The 20,205-nt window shown below is 45.9% G+C and overlaps 1 protein-coding gene across 1 annotated transcript in view; it reads left to right on the forward strand.

Annotated features, from left to right (window-relative positions):
* The window catches only part of LOC135808288 (uncharacterized), a 98,993-nt gene that overhangs the window by 60,489 nt on the left and 18,299 nt on the right, over window positions 1-20,205 (forward strand). The window contains exon 12 of the mRNA XM_065321456.1: window positions 3,804-18,340. Coding sequence (XP_065177528.1) covers window positions 3,804-18,311 — 14,508 coding nt within the window. The 3' untranslated portion in view covers window positions 18,312-18,340. The remainder of the gene's footprint in view (window positions 1-3,803; window positions 18,341-20,205) is intronic.

The following is a 20,205-nucleotide window of genomic DNA, read 5'->3' on the forward strand; positions in this document are numbered from 1 at the left end:
CGGTGCAGTGCATGGCGACATCGGTCGGAGACGCTCAGAAGCAGCAGGAGTCTCGGTCGAACGACGTAGAGGCGCAAGACATAGAGGCGCAAGACGCAGAGGCGCAAGACGTAGAGGCGCAAGACGTAGAGGCGCAAGACGTAGAGGCGCAAGACATAGAAGCGCAAGACTTAAAAGCGCAAGGCGTAGAAGCTGAGAAAATGAGAAGGGCGATACTGGCTAGCACGGAAGAAGTAAGCGGCGAGACTGTGTGGAACACGGAGATCGAATGCAGGTTATCTGGTCCAGCGTCCGCCCCACGAGGCAGTGGCCCAGTGACTGTGTTGTGTGTGATAGCCCAGATCGGCAAGCTTGGTGTTGAGAATGTTGAGGTGAAGCCGTTCGGTGCGGAATCAACCCAACAGCGGATGGACAAGTTCGCCATCACGATCCTGGGTAGCTCCGCAGTCATTCCGGTATGTGCTCTCGTGAAGCCAACGTTAGAGCTTCATCTGAAGTGCGCAAGCCCGCAGACCATTGCTCAGTTGGCAGAAATGGTGAGCACTCGTAATATTCCACCTTGGCCACCGCCACAGCAGCGAATGACTCGTTCTGGGCGTGTAGTCAGAGCCCCGATCTCTTTTGACTTATGAGTTGTACGGCGGTGAGAAGCCCTTTGGTGGGGAGAATGTTGTGAAACCACAAGTTCTCGAGAGTGAAATGCCTTCTCGCTTGTGGCATTGTGTTCGTTCCAATGCAGTTGTATCCCGACTCCGCCGTACCGCTAATGTTTACAACGTAGTATACGCTACATGCGCTATGTGCGGTTTGCTGTGTGCGCTGTAGTTGTATGTTGTATGTGTATGCTTTTCTCATATACGCTGTCATTTTCCCGCTATAACTACCTGGTGGTTTTAGTGGTATTCATACATTCATTCATCCATTCATTGTTCATTGTTATTAGTCGATGGAAGTGAAATATACTGTTGAGAATAAATAGTTGTCTTCGTGCCGTGTGGGGTCGTTCGTTCCTGACACTTTAGAGAACCAGAGGGTTCACAACAGTCAGCGAGAGGCCCAACTATACAACCGATGGACTATGTTGAGTTGCTGGCACATGATTCTGCTGCATCTAAGCGCTGGATCAGGCGAAGTCGTAGACAGTTTCTGCGACCCAACAGGTTGGTAGATCCGGGACCATCAATAACTACGATCTCCATAGAGAACAGTTCACTCTTGTGCATGGTGTTTGCAGTGAATTGAGGCTAGGAAGCCAGCATAGCGGATGTATTGCCTTGACAGCTCACTCCTGCACCCAGTCCAGCCGATTCAAGTGGAAAGGAGCTGCCCCCATCCAGACGATTGAGCAATACTCCATAACAGGCCGGACAAAGGCTTTGTAGGCTCGAAGTCAGGCAAGAATAGCCAGCAAGTGAAATGCCTTGCGCAAGGCTCCAAGTCTCTGCGTTGCTCGGACTACAACGGTTCTGATATGCTGGATGAATTTTTGCTGTTGGTCGAATGTGACACCAAGTACTTTGATGGAGGGCTGCTCCTCAACAGGAGTTCAATTGAAGACAATGGGGGGGGGGGGGGGATTAGCCAGTCACGGCGATGGTGAGAGCTTGTAAGGGCCTGGGATTTGGCTGGCTCGAACTGCAATTTCCAATCCGAGCCCCAGCTGGATACGAGGTCAACAGCAGCCTGGAATATATTCTAGAGTTGTCAGGAACAGCAGCGAGAGTTGAGATTTTGGCGTATAGGGTTGTATCATTGGCGAATGAGGCGAGGTTGGAGCCGATTGGGAGGTGGTCTTCGAGGTCGTTGACCGTACGTGTGAGTATGGTGTGATGTGTGACACGTATGGTACTCAGTATGTGGTACATGCAAGAGTACGTGTTGTCAGAGTGTGAGAATCTGCTTCCGTCTGTGTGAGAGTGACTGTCAAGTGAATGTCGTGCATGCACAGTGCTAGTTTCGTCTGGGAGTGAGAGTGATGAGTGATTCATCCGTGGTCTGGTTTTCTTGGTCTTGGTCATGTGTTCTGTACGTATTGGTCCCAGATTGGTCGTCACGAGTTGTCCTCGCTTTATTACTGCTTGTTCTTTATTTCTTCGTGTCTTTTCCCGCCGTCTTTTTGGTTCAGTCTCGTCTTTTCGTCTTTCTCCTCCTGCGCCCCAAGTAATTAGTTTATTATTGTGAGAACTACTTGTGAGAAGCTAACAGATGATCTGTGCTTTGTCGTGTGGCGGGGCCGGGGGTGGGTGGGGGGAGGAGGAAACGGCATTGACACAACCCTTTTGTGTTTCACAAAGCTTGGTGAAAAGCTACAACAAGCAGCAGCTGGAACACCTGGTGGCAACTATTACAATAATTACAACAGGATGGGTTGTGCCCATTGTCGCTCACTGTCTGCCGGTAAAAAACTCGACCATCATGCTTTAACCCTTTGGAGTCCGTAACTTTTTTGCTTCCGCAGAATTTGTGGCAGTCACGAAAATGCGCACACCATTTCCAACATAACTTTGGTTCTACTTCACCAATTTTGAAGATCTTGGGCTTGTTGGAAAGCTCTTGATGAGAGAAATACAATGAGCCCAAACTCGCCAAGCGAACTATTCATTGTCCGCCACAACGTGCCCCAAACGCGAGTCCAGCTCCAGATCTAAGACGAAATCGGTCTCCTGTAGCCATTTCACTGAATCTAGCTCGGAACTGTTCAAATTTTTTCGAGTAGAAGCTTACCTTGCCGTGACTTCGCGCCGCGCCGGTCCTGGCACGTGCCGCCTGTCATTAAGCTGGGAAAATCCCATTTTTCACGCACTGCTGACTCGCAGCACGCTGCGCAGAAATTTCGAACTGTTTGATCGCTCGCCGCTCACTCAAACTTCATCTCAGAGACTTTGGACCTGTTCGAGGCGATAGCTGAGAGTTTTCTTTACCATCTAGACCCTTCGATTGTTGAATTTGGTCAGGATTTGGCCGAGAACCGAAAGTTTGACTGCGCCCACATGCCTACAAAATGCCCATGGTTCGAAATCGAACCATGGACTCCAAAGGGTTAATCATGTGATGCAGGCTGCAAAAGAGGGAATTAAGGGTTCGCAAGAATCTATTGAATCATGGGCAGTTCTCGAAAGTGGAGTCGCTACAACCTTGCCGGAGAGCAAGGCTGAGTAAACACCACAACAATTCTTGCGCCTGCACTATCTACTATAAATGTAAATCATTGCTGCAATGTTTGCTTGCTCGTGGGCCGTAGGTCCGTTGTGTACACAATAAATAAGTCGTAATTAACTATTTGAAAGTAAGGGACAATTATATTGATGCAGGGATGGCGGACGTAGTACACTCATGATTAATAAATCCCTTGGTTATGGAAACGAATGTTGCTGCTGTGGTGATAATTTGATAATGTCGAATAAAAAGCTGAAACAGGTTGCACTTTTTGGCAATGCAATCATTATGGGCTCTATCAACACTGAATTAGGAGCAGCACTCTTGTGGTTCATCCTTGTTCTGGCCAGGAAGCCTTAGGTGCTTTTTATGAAAGTGACAGAAGTATGCGTACATTGACAACAACACCACCCCCGCCGTTGTGCCCTCTGGCCTGCCACACACACTTCCCATAACAACAAGTGGTTCCTTTGGAGCACTGAAGTATAATTCCTTCTGAGGGCTGTTTCGGTCTCTGAGACCTCATCAGAGAAAGTTGATTTGGTGGTGGTGTAGTCAATGTGCACAGAATTTCTGCGACCAAATGCTGCTGCTTACATTCTTCTAGAGTTACAGAAGGTTTTCTTTTGCTTTCCCCTTTTTTGCAGGCTAAGAAGAATTGGAGCTTCGGATTCTACTGTTGGAAAGAGTTATCAAGCCAACTGACATGGTACATGGATGATGTCAGCAAGAACAAGGCTCCAATGAAGTTGACCAAAATGACAGAAATCACTTCCAAGATGCACAGTTTCAACGATGAATTGTTCTGTCACATTGTCACACAATTCTTGAGCCAGCAGGGTGGTTCACCAATTGGAACAATGTTATCACTGGCATTTATTGATGGTGTCCTGGCAAGAATACAACATCCCACTGGAGCCGAGTGGTTGAACCTCCTGGCAAAGTTTAATTTTGTTGTTTACAAGCAAATGACACAAGCACATTTTCTGGAGGACATGTTGGGAAATATATCAACGCCAACAGAATTCGCATCTGAGCTTATCCAATGGCAACATGCAACTTCAAGAAGACTCTGTGATAATGTTATCCGACATTTGGCCACTAAATGTGATCTTAGAAGCTCACATTTGCTTCTGTGGGTCATTGCAATTGACTGGTGGCTTGATCTTCAACAAAGTACACCTGATCTGCATGGCTGGGAGAAATATTTTCGACTTTTCCACTTGACTGACCCGAACACGGACATTTCCTGTTTCCTGGATGCACTGGATTACTGTATGCGTACATCATTTCCAGAGCAAATCACCTCAGCGCTAAAGCCATCCATCCTTCTCTCACTTTTGGAGAAACTGTGTCCAAGATCTGGAAAGGGCTTGAATGAGAAGACCATGGAAATTACGTGGAGACTGTTTCTCTCGTTCTTTTCTGGCGAGGACTGCACTTGGATGACTCCGTTACTTTACTTCTTCATTGAACGAAGTAGCCAGGATCTGTCCGTACTTGCTTTGATTCTGAGATTAGCTCCAAAGCTCATCACAACTACAATGGCCAAACAGATATTGGACAAAATGGTTCACAGCACATTCTTGAATGCTGCTCGTGGCGTGGATGCTGAATTGCGCAAGTTCACCTCAAGTCATGGTCCGCCCAAGTCCAGTCAGGAAAGTCAGTTGAGAGCCATGGCACTGATTGGTGATGCTTTTGTCGACATGTGTATCACGCGACACTTGCATCCACCTCTCGATGAGTTGTCTACGGCGATTCGAGAATTTCCACAGTACAGCTGTGCTTATCCTGCAGTTACCTCCGTGTTGAAATCGAAATTGTGCCTTGAACCAACCAACAACTCAGCGGATTCTGTTGCACACTTACTTGACAACTACACAGCTAGCCATCATTTCAATCACAAAAACAATCTGGACAATGTCTTTGAGAACATTCCAGCCATTTTGATGATTTGGGGTCAATGTTGTGACTGGAAATGTAAACCATTGGCCAAATCTATCTCAACGTGCTCAGTTATGTGGATGAAGCTTGATGACACACTTCAATCTGCTCCAACTGGTTGTTCATTTACATTACCTGAGTATAACTTGCAGGGAGTGGACAAGCTGAGCAGCGAAATCATCAGATGTATGCAACAGATGTCTGAAAGCGGGAAGGACATCAGTCTGAACTCCGGTGCCGGCATTTTCTGGAGAGCCTATTGCCAACGCATTCAAACCCAGACAATCAAGATGCTTCAAGGTACTGGGAGCAGCAGGATCAGCAATGCAGAAACTTTATGTTCAAGCATAAGCAGCCCCGATAGAAATTCCAAACCAGTTATTGAATCCATGGTGTTTGAAGCAATCCTCAGCGCATTCCAGAACGAAAATGTGCTTACTCCGTTTCACCTTCATCCCACTCTTTCTGGCATGATTCTTGCTGGCCACACTGCACTGAGATTGAAAGAGGATTGCACCTGGTTTCATGGGCTCGTTCCTGTAATTTCGTCAACGCTTGAAACAATCTCAGGCCTCAACCGATCTATCCAACGCTTGGAGTTCACAAAGGATGGGCATACAGTGTACGAAAGAGCCTGGAGCAACTTACAGTATCTTTTTGAAAAACTGGGCCTTGATACAGTTGGCGACCTACGTGGCTTTGACGATGTCACGGAATATCTTCAGACAACTAGACCTGTTCTGGCCTGGCTTCACAACCACAGTGTGCCACCCTCTGGTTCACTTCTTTCTGAAGTCGACAAGGTACTTGGAAGCCCCAAACCTACTCTAAGAGAGCTGGAAGGTCTTAGACTAGCAATAACGCATAAGATCACTGAACACCTTGATGTGGAAATCTCATCCGACTGTCCAGTCACAGTGTTCAAATTCATTCTGCACTTCTCATCCAGCTCTTTGTTCCAGAAGCAGACCGACAGAAGGGTTCACGGACCTTTTCCTGTTGGGATGGAATGGCCTCGTGTAATACGCACAGAGATACAGAAGGCTCACCGTTTCTTTCAGAGTATCCTGCGAGGAACTATTCCGTATGGAGAATTCCAACCGTTTTCAAGTATGTTGACCTCCACTTCAACAGAACTTGGTATTCTTACCAACTTTCAGTCCTACCAGCAGCACATGTCAGACATTGACATTGAGCAGACCCTTGATATACTCAACTGGATATCTTCAGAGAAAGAAGCCGACATTGTTCATGCCATCAATTCTATTCAGGATGATACTGATGGCAGAGTGATTCATGAAGGAGACAGCGACTTTGACTACCTTCAGAACATCCGATACAACATTAACGAAGACTCGAGCATCAAAGACCTGGCAAGCACTCACAAGGATCTAGTTGAGCTGCTATCCCAGCTTGACAAATGTCACTTTGATTTATTCAAAGAGATCAGCCAGGGAAATTGTAGCAAGATCATTGACTACTTCCGCCACGAGGATTTCTTCTCACCGTTGGGACAGCGTGACTTTTTGGAGAAATACGAGATATTGAACAGACAGATAGATGCTCCTGCTGACACTGGAATCATACAAGCCACATTGGATGCCCACCGTGCCCTTTCTCCAATGCTAACACCGTGGCATGACAAAGAGATGAAGGGTACTTCATTAAAGAAAGTTTTGGAGGAAATGTCAACATCTCAGGTGAATGCTGGTCACCTCATTAACTACAATGCAGACTTTGAGCGGGTCGCTACTCTATTCGGCACAGCAACAGAAGGCATGATGGAGTCTTTTGAAAAAAAGGTTCAGAAGCTCAATGCTGGAGCAGAGCTTTTCGTTTATCTTCAGAGAGACGCTACTAAGTGCTTAACCTATGAAATAGTGGAGCAAGTAGATGGTATTGGTCACGATGGAAAACTTGGATTACAAGCACATATCAGCAACACTACTCTTCATGAGTTTCAAGTAAATCTCCGGTACCTGAGTTGTGATGACGTGTGTCAAGGTAAACACAGCAACGTTCGACCCATTGCTGAGACTTCCAGAAGGTTCTCAAGGAAGCTCGACTATGCCTTGGAGCTTGTCCAGTGCTTCCGTGAACTCAATTCACTGGGTCATCCACTTTTTCAACAAAGTAAATGGAACTATCAACTAGAGGAAGATCGACTTTGCACGGAGGTCCAAGTGCTTCGCCAGATCAAAGCAGAATGGGAAAGTGTGCTACAAACATGCCGCCAATCTTGCAAAGTTCTGGCATTCTTGAGCAATATGGAAATATTCGACATGGTTAATTGCCTTCTGCCTGAGCAACTTCGTGCACATGGAAAATCGATCACTGGCCTGCGTGGAAAGCGGCAAGAATTACCGCGACATCGAACCTTCGCAGATTTGAGTTTCAAGAACCAATTGAGGCTTCTGGAGAATTTTATCTCTGTCGATGGAATTGCAAATATCGAGGACCAGATATCAACTTCCAAGTGCAGCATTGCAAATTTCACTGATGCGGTTGAACTACTGACGCATACTCTCCAAAAGGCGTTAACACGTCCAGTGAACTGTCCTGGCCACACTCATGGCAAGCAAATTGTCTGCTGCGCTCCGGATGGTTGCAATTTGACACAAGCAATCTGTGTGGCAGCTGCCATTTCCTTGACTGTCTACAAGAGTGTTCCTAGCAGCTCTCAGCTCCTAATGTGCTATAGGCATACAGCTGTGGAGGAAGTAATCATCTTCTTTGACCGAATATATGCCTTCAACCTGAATTACATCCTGGTGGGTGTTGATCTTCTCAGCTATGATTGCCGGCTGAAGTTACTGCAGCTACAGAAAAAGCTCCGCGCTATGCACTCGGACTACTCCAACTCTTCAACCGTCCATTACATCTGCGTACAAGAACGCTCTTGCAAGTGCTGGCCAAACGAGCATGTATCGATTTATCCCAACATTAACTTAACATTTGATGTGAACACCTTGAAACGTGCCTTGAACCGGTTGAGAGTGGAAGGAGGCAGAATGTTTCCGGTGTGCAAGGCAGTCCTCGGAGCATCTGGATGTGGAAAATCACACTTCATTAAGGAGAAAATCGGTGAGGACCATGTGATATGTATAGCAAGTGAGTCCGAGTCTGGAGAGTTGACAGCGAAGCTTTCTTCACTTACTACTCACTCCAAGGTCCACTTCAGCATCTCACACCAAGCCAACAAACATGACGTCAACCAAATCTTCTTTGAGCTATTGCTCTGTCAGAGTTTGAGAGTTACACTGCAAAGCAGATCATTCCTGTTACCTGCAGATTTGCAATGGGAGTTCTACATTGAGCTTCCAAGCGAGGATACATTTACAAGTGAAGAAGTCCTTCAGAAAAATGCTCACGAAGAGTTCCCCATCGTTTGCATCGCAAGTGATGAATGTTTTGTTGATTCAAAAATTCATCAATTTCAGATCAATGGGCAATCGCCTGCTTCTGCTGTGATAAGCTCTTCAGATTTGGAAAGGATAGCATCTGTAGTTCTCCACTATACCCACCATTGCCAAAAGGAAGTGGACAGCGTCATGTCAAAGATCGACCCAAGTCAAGATTGTTCTCTTGAGCTGCAATACAAGGACAAGTTTCAAAACTTACTGGCCTTATTGCTCAGCAAAACCAACCATGATCAAGACAAGTGGTCACGAATCCAAGAAGTGGCATTCATGAGATATCTTCGGGATAGGATTCAGTTGTTTGACAATGAAGTGTTCAAGGCGGCGCAAGCATCCAGCATGGCCAACTGCTTTTTACTGCTGTTTGAGCAGTTTATCACAGAGGCAAACTACCTTTGCACACGAGAGTTTGTTTGCTCATGGCAGCAATGTTCAATACCTCTCCTGTTCAGGGATCCAACATGCATTAGCTTCTTTGCTGCAAAACCACCAAATGCTCGGCATCTACCGCACCCGTTGGAAGGCTTGGTGCTGAAGTTTTTTGATGGTCATCGAAATGAACCCAATCGCAGCTGGTTGTTGAAGCTCTTTAGGAAGGGGTCGAATGCAGTCCCAGTGGAGCCCACGCTACTATCCTGGCGAGCTTTATGCGAATCTCCTGATGCTTGGGCAAAACATCTCGGCTATTCATCAGGAGATGATCTGAAAAAAGCTGTTGATGTCGAAAGATCTGAACTATCATGTCTAGAATGCCTGGAGTGGAATTTCGGATTGCCGCCTACTAAGGAGGGCATTCGTGTGATACAACGCCGGCTGGAACAAGAGAACTTTGTTCTTACTTGGGATTATACCTACAAACTTCTTCTAGTTGATGAGAGACAACGAGCAAAATTGCCTTTGATAATGGTTGGTGAAACTGGTGTTGGTAAAACATTTCTCCTCCAAATGTACACAAAACTCTCAATGTGCAGAAGTCTCTACAGTCCAGAATACGCAAACTCATCTTCTAAGAAGAGAGCAAGCCGTTGGATACAGGAATGGATCACCCGGCTTGATGAGCACCTCACTGCTGATTTTAAGCTTTGGTTTCGAAGCTCATTTCCTAATGTTGGCCATTTAGATCAGCGGGATGTCGTGCCAAAAGCTACGTTGCTTGCCAATGACGATGCTACCGAGGATGACCTTGAGATGGTTTTGGAACGCCTAGTAATTGACATCTCCTCGCAGTCGTGCTGGAACACAGTTGGCAGCCAATTCATTAAGGATTTCAAACACTACCTTCAGTCTTGTCAGGAAAAGACGCCCCTGGAGCCAATGGACGAGGAGTTCAACACCTTGATGACAATTACTGCTCCAACAGCCAGCCAATTCAAACACATGCTACGGAAGGTACTCGATGCTGACTATGAATCTTTGTTCTTGAACAAGCTTCTGGACCCTGGAACCAGTCGGCAAGACATCCTACAATTCATTGGCCAAGCATGCGCTCTTGCAAAGCGCTGCTCTCAATGTACGGTTGTTGTATTATTTGATGAGGTCAACACGTCTGAGCATCTAGGTATGTTGAAGGAAGTCATTGTAGATCACATGTTGGATGGTGAACGCCTGGAAGACAATATTTTCTTCACGTGTGCTATCAATCCACCACCAACACAGTATCCCATTCAATCTACAGGTCTGGATGATGAAGTACACAGGGTGGAGTACAATGTTAAACCATTGCCAAAAGTCCTGGACGAAATGAAGTGGATCTACAAAGGACTTTCTGATGGTGCACAGCTTGAGGAGTTCATTCATGGAAGAATAAAACTTCAACGGACTCTGATCACGTCATCCCGAGCCAATATCCCAACAACAGTGCTGCGCGAGTTTACACTGATCATGACGAGAGCACACACGTACTGTCGACAGTTTGTCGGTATCAATTCTGTCAGTCAGAGAGATGTACAGCGGGTGTTTATTCTCATCCCATTCTTTTGGATTGTAAATAGCAACGCTATCCAGAGTGCAGAGCGCGCTGGCAGGTTTGTGGAGTCCGGCACCAACGAGGATCTCAGGAAGTGTGTATTTCTGTCCATCGCTGTTGTGTACTACTTCAGGCTTGTGCTAGCTAATAAATCTGCAAGAGCCAGCCGCGAGGACTTTGCTCACTACATCCATCTCTCTGACCCCGCCATGTTTCACCAAGGTGACTACGAAGGATGTCCTAAATGTGGACCTATCAGCAGCAGCACTGACACCTTAACATCATTTCAGTGGATCATCAACAGTTTCATGGATGCCATTATCACCCGCGAATATTTCAGAATGGACGAAAAAGTAGCTCTAACTGATGCACTGAAGGAGAATATCTTGTGCACTGTTGCATGTGTGCAGACTGGAATTCCTCTTGGAATCATTGGCCAGCCAGGCACATCAAAGACCCTCAGCTGGATGATTGTCAAGGAAAACCTCCGTGGAGTCTATTCCCCAAAGCTGTTCTGCCGTCAATTCAGTGCTATTGACCCATTTCTCTACCAAGGCTCAGCTCAGTCAAAGGCAGAAGAAATCAGCCAGTGTTTTGAAAACGCAATTGCTCGCCAGAAACGACATGATGCTGTTGGTGCCCATGACCTTCAGAAAAGTGTTATTGAGCTCAACATTGCTACTGGAGTTAAGATGTTCAACCAGACAACCCGATGCGTTGTAATCCTTGATGAAGCAGGACTGCCGAGTGATGGTGACATGGCTTTGAAAGTGTTGCACCGGTACTTGGACGAGATGAAAGTATCATTTGTTGCGTTGTCGAATCGCCGATTTGATCCTGCAAATGCCAATCGGATGGCCACGGTCTACCGTTCTCCAGCTACGTTATGTGACCTGTTTACCCTTGCTCTTGGTTGTCTAATGAAAGGAGACGACCAGCGACTTGGAAGAGAAGCCACAAGAAGCGAGATGCTGAATGAGTCAGGCAGAAGCAAGCAGCATAGCACAACACTTGCTGAGCGACAGTACCTTCTGGCAATATGTGAAGGGTATCAGGAGTTAACTTCCAAAACTATTGAAGGTGTAAAAATGTCAACATTGTTTCACCACAGAGACTTCATATTCATGCTTCGAAGCTTGCTGCGTTATCAATCAAGATCTGATCTGCCAATCAAAATTGACGTCACTCACTTTATTCAGGTACTGGAAGAGAACTTTGGAGGCTGTGAAGCAAAAATATTTGAAGAAATTGTCAACACCTTTTTAAGGTTCATGGCTGATGTTGGTTTCCCAGAATCACTCCAAGGTCTTAATGCTCCAAAGCCAAGAGGACCTATCCAAACCCTTCTGTCCATTCAAGATCATTTGGCAACTGTCAAGGATTCCACTTCTGTGTACTCAACTGGTCATGACCTTGCCTCTCGGTTCAGAATGATAATCGATCCCACTGACAACTTCTCTTCTGTGGATGTAATGTTTCAACTAAACATTCTCTCACCCGAGGACTGTGAAGTTATTCATATGAGCACATTCCAAGGTGATCAAGATGAGCTCTATGCTGCAGAGGTTGTTGCTCGAATCCGACGTTCACTGGACCGGGCCAAAACAGTCGTTCTTGTGGGTGCAGACCGGGTGTATGGCAGCCTGTATGAGCTACTGAATCTCAGCTTCAAGCCAATACAGGACAAACATTATGTGAACTTGGTACTTGGTCAAAATGCCTATGCTTGCCCAGTCAATCCCCAGTTCCAGTGTATTGCTGTGTTGAAGGAATCTGACCTCGCACATACTGCAACACCACTTCTGAGCCGATTTGCAAAGTTTCGTATATCTCCAGAAGAGGCTCTTTGTGAGTTATCGACGTGGTTATCCCCCGAGGACAAGTGCCTTTGGTCTCACGTTGAAGCCAAATGCAAGGAATTTGTTACCATCATGGCGAGACACAATTTTCTTGGCTTGGATAAGATCAACGGCTTGTCTTCCATGTTGCTGAGCTGCTTCGATTCCTCGTGTTCGAATAGTCGACGTCACTGTAAACTGAAATTCTGCACTATTCTTATGCAGCAATTGGATAGTATTGTCCCTGGCCACCCCCTGGTGCAGCGATCAGTTCGAGCAATTTGCTCTCGTCTTCTCCAGCTAATGCCACCTGAGCACTTTATCTTGCTGTTCAAAAGAATCAGAGAACATGGCCTGTACTATAACATCTACTTTGACACTTTGAGGCACTTTGAGTTCCGTGGAACAGTTACTGAAGTTGCCCGAGGTGTACCAGCTACCACAGACGGACACCAGTTGTTGATACGCTGCAATAAATTTGCGGCGTTCTTGAAGTATTCTTCAGCTATCACCCAGCTTACTGAAGGGAACAATGCTTTCAAGGAAGCGACAGGATCCATTGCTGTGGCAGATTCTAATGCCTTCAGGAAGGAAGTTGATGCAAACAAATTCTTTGGTGAATTTGCTGCTAGTGATCAGATGACCTGTGCGTTAATTTTGGTTGATGTTTCGCAAGCATCAGGCGGATTTCGACTTGTAAGTTACCTGAAATGGTTGATGGATTGGTGGGATATGGAAATTCGCCGCAAAGGCAGACGCAAGTGTTTCTTCATGGTACTCTACAGTCAGCTCTTTTTGGAGTCTAGGGTGTGCCGCATACCAACATTCTTCCTCAATGACTGGGAAACAATGTATTTTGATCTCCCAGATGCTGGCGACATGCTTTTGGTAAACCTCAGAGCTCTCTCAAAAGTCTACGATGGACAAGGCGCTGGTGGCAACAAGGTTCATGTCGAAGATGTTGGAATGCAAAGGATGTTGCAAGATGGAGTTTTTAGACAGAAAGAAACATTGGTGGAGCGGTTCTGTCACCAGATATCAAATGGCCCCGGTTCAGGAATAGTTCAGAATTCAGCGTCCAACATGGCACATCAGAATCGGAATGATATACCATCAGATTTTTCTCCTTTGTATAGTCCCGACGCCTTGCCCAAGCAGCTACATGTCGCTGTTTCCTGTATACTTGATACGTATCCAGAGGTACTGCAGCACGCTGGGCTGCTTCTTGCTGAGTACTTTGGCCAGGATAGAACACTAACATTGATGGAAGACCTTGCTACCCGTGTAGCTGATTGGGACACCTTCGTCTCCTTTTCTCACTTGGTGGAGCTGCACATGAACCCAAAGCTGGATGCTATCATGAGGCATCTCCTGCAGTACTTGTGTAAGAACGGAACAATTGTCCGAATTGTCAACCTTGGCTTCTCTGGTGAACTGATGGCCAAACTGCTTCATCTCATTCCAAAGATGAGTGAGCAGGATGAGGAACAATATAGGACCAAGAAGAACCTCAACATGAGTGTGTATGCACCAGCTAGACTGCCATTTTATGGCCTCGTTAAAAGGCGCATTGAACAACAGATTCAGAAGCTCAAGATTGTAGATCCCACAGCTTATTTCGAACTCCACAAGAAGCTATCATCTGACCCGGTCACCAAAGGGCTCCTGGACTTTGAAAACTTCATCGACTTGTACTTGCAACAGCTGGTGGGAGAGAAATGCAACTGGTCCGGAGATTATGATCCCCAGGAGGTGCTTGAAGCAGTCAAGTACTTACGGTTGAAAAGACAATCTGTTCTATCTCAAGTGCCTTGCCAGTCTGAGTGTGGCATTGTGCCTTTTGCACATATGTATTTGGAGTGCGCTGACTCAAGGCTTGAAATCATGTTGCTTCTTTATGGCAAACGTGCAATGATGCAACTGGCACCATGGTGTGGAAACTCCAGTGTCACTACGCTTTCCACTCATGAAGAGGCGAAACTCTCAGGCAAGGAGTACCTTGAGACGTTTGCACTAAGATTGTTCGAGCACTTGTGGGACTCATTGCTTCGAATTGAAACAATTCAGGATCCGTCAGTTTCAATGAGTGAGATTCAAAAATGGCGTCAGAGCTTCCGTTATGTACAACTCTTTTGGAGTCCAAGGCGAGAACAACAGGGAAAGGCGCACCAGGAAGATAGGTCTCAGTACATCATACATGATATTTGCAAGCAGAACTCCTGCAAACTCAACTTGATGGATGAAGTGTATGTGATTTTGCACAACAGACAGATCTCTTGCAATCCAAATGTCATCAGAGGTGTTCTTGAAACTGCTCTGCGGCTGTTTCATGGTGATCAATTTGATATCCTTAAGAGCACCAAAGAGTTCATTCTGGCACTGCAAACTTCAAGCAAATGCTCACTCCAGGCCATCCAATCTACATTTCTTCAACTGTTGATACTGATGTTGAATTCACTGCATCCATCAATTTCCAAGAATGACGAGAAACTCAGATTCCTGTTTCAAGTAATCAACAACACTGGTCCTCAGCATCCATCGTCACTGCCTAAGCTTTCACTGTTGGAATCCGTGAATCTATTTGGCCTTGCAATGTCTCACATGGAGCAAGGCAATGGTTTCAAGACATCTCTTGGAGAGTGTGTCCACCGCCTGCTTGTGAAACATCATGGCTGCAAACAGGTCAGGGCATATTGCAAATCAGCTGACAACCCACTTGATACACTCTATCTGCCACGGGACTTTCCAAAGTCAGCACGATGTGATCTCGACCTGCTTCCGGAGGCAATCTGTGAATTCTTCGATCAACCCATGGTCCATGCCTACTACAACTTTGTATACAGGTCAGACAAGTCAATGAGGTTACCTATTCAAGAGTATGTCAATCGTGCGTCACAGCTGAATGAACGCCAACGACAGTCACCTCTTGTTATTCTGCTTGTAATCAACCTCGCCATAAGGTTACGGATAGCATTCGAGCGTGTGGCCGAGAGTATTGAGGAAAGTGCAAACCCAGAAGACATAGCGCGTGTCATTGATGACCTATCATCCCAATATTGTGATGGCGGAAATACATTCTGGCAGAAGTTTCTCGTGTCCAAGATGTGCGGCAATGTGCAGACAATGGCTGTGGTGAGCAAAGTCAATATAGCCCTCCGCACATATTGCATCAAGGAACTTGGTGAAGAAGCTGTGGAAGTGGAACTTAAATTCACCTGCCCAGTACTGCCACCCGGAAATGAATATCTAGCTGAACTACACCGGTCATACCAAAACTTCAGTGGCCTCTTTGACAGGAGTATTACTGCCAAAGACGGGTTGCAAGAAATTGCCCAGTGGTACCGTAGTCAGACATCTGAAGGTGCACCACCACTGGTAGCTGGCCTGCTTCCCAAGAACTGTGCTGATATGTTTGTATTCCTGAAAGTGTACAAATCCTGCTATGAAGCTGGTCACATGGATGCACTGCGTGAAGTGCGTGAAACACTGACAGGCAGTGATCGTCTGACTCGCAGTCTCAAGTTTCTTCAAGAAGGTCCTCATGTGGCAACAGACTCCATCAAACACATGTTTCCAGAAAGCAGGTATTCTGAGACTTCTACTGCTGGCGATGAATTGCGTCACCTGATGATGAATACTCTTGCGATTTTTCTTGGCATCGGCAATGAAACATTTCACTATGCCAACTACCTCTTTGATCCAGCCACACTGGAAGGAACTTATCTGTTTGGTACTCATCGAGGCCAGAAGGAAAAGCTGTGTCCATACAACGTGGACTGTTGTCTTGTTTTTGACAATGAAGGCAAGCCAGAGGTCACTCCAGGTGGATGCTGCTTCAGCATTGCGAGCAATTATATCAACACGATCATTACATTCTCGTCCTTTTTGCTTCTGGGACTCCTCTATCCAGAGAAAGCTGAAGGCATGTACGATTTGCTTCTGAGTTCATACATCATAAATCCAGAACAACAACGTTATGTCACATTTATGGAAAGAGCGTTGGAGTTTTGTGCTTGCAGAGTGATATCTCCACTGAAAAGCATGAAGATGAATGTTCAGTATGAATTCTCACATCGGCAGTATTGCATTGCAGTGCTGATGTCACTCGAGCGCATCCTGGGTCAATACTTATCAGCCTCTCCACTTCCCTATCGTTCAACTTACAAACACAGACGTTATCGTGCTGCTGCCGAGAAACTTGCCCATGATGAGGCTTTCGAGAAGGTGTTGCGTATTCTTGATGATACACGCAGAGCTGCTAGTGCCAGTGATTCCATTGTATCTGAACTTCGCTCATGGCATCGCAACCACGGTGATATAACATTGAGGAATTTGCTTTCTGCAGCTTCCAAAGATGATGCAGCAGACAAGAAGTTTCCAGTTTTGAAAGCCATTTTGAGTAATACAAAGGCCTGGAAGTTCCTACACCTTGTGAAGGACATGTTTCAACTTTATGCAGCGATTCATCAGTGTTTGTCCAATAAGCTTACCCGAACTGAAGTTGAACAGAAGTACATCACTCTGCACAGTCTCTGCTTTCGCAACTGTGCCAACCTGTCTTACGAAGACTCCGTCATGCTGAAAGGTGCCTATGTCGAGGGAGTACGTGCTTTCAACAGGTTCTGTGATGAAAATGATGGGCGAGTAGACATTGGTGTTTGCCAGAGAGAAAACGAAATTGTGCCCATTGTGCCCCGAGGCATGTCCGAAGAAAACAACTTCCTTGATGACCGCAATGAAGGCGAGGAGCACGGTGGCCACACTGCACTGCGCTATGTCATTGATGATGGAGGTGATAGCCATGGGGCCTTGGGAGATGTACTTATTTCCATCCTCAAGAAGCAAGAAGAATTTGTACAGAAATGTCAGAATTGGAAAATTAAAAGCACAACCGCAGATACCTACCACCATGATCTAATGACGGGAGAGTTTAGTCAGCCCATTTCGTTGACCACCAGAGGTGATGGATTGATGATTTTTGACGAAGAAGAAATGTTGCATATTGCTAGAATGCACACGTCTTCGTCTGATGATGGCGAAATTGACTTTGATCTAGAGGCAATTCAAAGTTGCTTTATTCAACAGTTTGTGACAAAAGCAAAGTTGTTAGACCTGGAGCAACCATTCAAGCCATTCGTCTTCAGCCTGACAGATGCACCTATAGTGCAACGTATTCTTCAGGTTATGCCTCTATCAGCTTTTGTTCTGGATCATGCTGGCTTTAAAGAACGGTTTAATGCAGATCTTTTGGAAAGAGTCTTCCAAGCACTTGACCAACAACGCCACTACAAGGAGTCACTTGAGCTGATAGAGCACCTCGTCAATATTTCCAATGTTGTCGAAAATGCTGGAGCCAGGGCTGACTTGAACTGCAACTTGGAGGATTTCACAAAGAAGCACATGACTGCATTCACAGTGCCAGAGAGTTTTGATAACTTTTGTCAAGCCGTGCCTGTGAAATTGTGCTACATTTTTCACCTGTACCAAGTCCTGGAGGAGCGACTGACAAGTGGCATACCGATCATGGGCATAGATGCCAAATTGCAACGGACCCTTGATAAAGATACAGAGAATGAAGTTGATGCAGCACTCTCCGCCTACCAAGATGAGTATTTGAAGAGGGAACCAATCCAGGACCTTATTGAAGAAGCTGATTCAGCTGTCGCAACTCTTCAGCAGTGTTCTAGTAACATACCCGTAGATGCTGAGTTTCATGACCTATGTAAGTATCTCTCAACCCTCGAACTTATCAATGTCGAAAATCGGAAGGACATCCTTGGCCGGCTACCTGGCTCAGTCAAGTGTTGTCATTTGCAGTCAATTATGATGAAAATCATCAAACATGGGCGTCGTGTTCGTCGTCAACAATCATGCTGCAATTCGGACAATCAGTCAATCGACACCTGGTCTGAATGTTTGACGCTACCAATCAATCCACTGCGGCCAGAGCACCACGGTGTACGCTTGAATGCTGCCGACTGCTGATGGTGAATGAAGCTACAGCCATGGTTACGGTGAGTCCGAGGATAGCACAGGAATTGCATACGTGTGCATGGATCAAATTATTATAAAGCCGTCAACTCCATTCTCATGCAGAAGTAAGGGGAGACTGCTTGCATTCTCTTTTAAAAGGAAGGCATTTGAGCTGGTGCACACGGTGCTATACAGTATAACAGAGAGGTTCCAGGCTGTCGAAGAGAGTGCTGAATACCGAGAGGCCTGGTTCAAACAATAAGAGGACAGAGAAAGTGTTTTAACTTCGAGTTTCACTCACTAAGTGATCATCAGCTATACATTATATATATCACTTTGTGTGACACCAAATTCAAGTAGGAACCACAGCACATTGACATGCACAACACACTGGCACATGCGTCCTGCTCTGTACAGCGGGATGTGCATATAGCTTTCCCTTTCCCTGCCTTGCACATTAACCCGATGATAGTAAATCCGAATTGTTCTTAAAATTGATATGAAACCAGTGTTCAGTGTTTTGCAGAGTGATAGGAACGAGCTCAAACGCCTCTCTATTGATTCTCTTTGCTACCCGTATTCCACAACTGCCATCTCATCCAGCAAATACAGATTTGGCAAATACACGTTGGCAAATACTAGTAGCTGTCTCGCTAAGTGGAATTGCATTTTGTAGCAAGCACCTGGAAGCTATCAAAGCACAGTATTTAGCCTAGTATACTGTCCTCTTACACGTATCGTACTTGCGCGATTAGTGCCCCTGGGACACTATTTTCCATTGTCCATCACAAATTGGGGCACTATTCAAGAGAGAGCAGTATTCAAGAGAGGGCACTATTTTCTCAATGCTGGTACATTTACATCATCCCGCATAAAAACAAAGAAGCCAAAGATAAACGGAGCCTAAAATTTACTGTAAACTACCCCGACTCAACAGAAAGGGCAACAAGAACTGCGATTTTGACCCTGAAACCACCAGCTCAATGACATGGACAAGAACATTACCTAAAGAACACCAAACTTGCACATGCGCTTGGCCCAAGTTACAAGCCGGGGGGGGGGGGGGGGGGCGCTATTCAAGAGAGAGAGAGCTTTATTATTTCACTGACTGTTAGAGACTGGGGCACTATTCGAGATAGGGCACCATTCAAGAGAGGGCTCTAATTGCGTGCGTACGGTATGTGTGCGTACTTAGACAATGTCTGGGAAAACCAGAAAAGGTGGGCTAGTCGACTCTGATCTCCCCAACTTTAGCTAAATGCTCCCCGGTAGGTTTCCTTTTTACGTCTGTAACAACCATGAAAAAGGATTTATTGCACACCTCAGCGGCTCATTGGAACCTCAAAATTGGCCCAAAAAAAACATTAATTTTCGGACCCAAAGTGACCGCTGGTCCAACGCACACAATGGAAGTAAGAACAAACTGCCGCGAAGCCTGTCACGAGCAGGAAGACTATTCAAATTACTTCCATATGGGGAGGTAAACTTATATAATATCCACATGGACATTTGACAAAACAGGATAGACAACACCAGCGTTGCAGAATAGAGCATCTTTACATCTACATATGCACCAACATGACCAAGAGGAAAATAGATAGCAAACAACTTTTACGGAAAGAGAAAATGACCTATTCCTTACTTGTACTAGTTATTACTTTGAGCCTCCCAAGTTGGGTGGTCTGTTGCCTTGCGTTTCGAGTTGTAGTTAGACCGGTTTGTCCAATGGTCTAACTAGTCTCGTCATCATCATCCCGTAACGTTCGACATTCTTTGTTGCCGAGGGACATAGCTCGTGCACATCTTCGTGTCGCATCCCTCCCCCTCATCGGAACATTCCGCACCTGAGCCTTCCAAGTTGGCAGGTTGTTGGTTTGCGCTTCGTAGATGTTCTGAAACTAGTTGT

Source organism: Sycon ciliatum, chromosome 2 (genome assembly GCF_964019385.1).
Source record: "Sycon ciliatum chromosome 2, ocSycCili1.1, whole genome shotgun sequence".
NCBI classification, from domain to species: domain Eukaryota; kingdom Metazoa; phylum Porifera; class Calcarea; order Leucosolenida; family Sycettidae; genus Sycon; species Sycon ciliatum.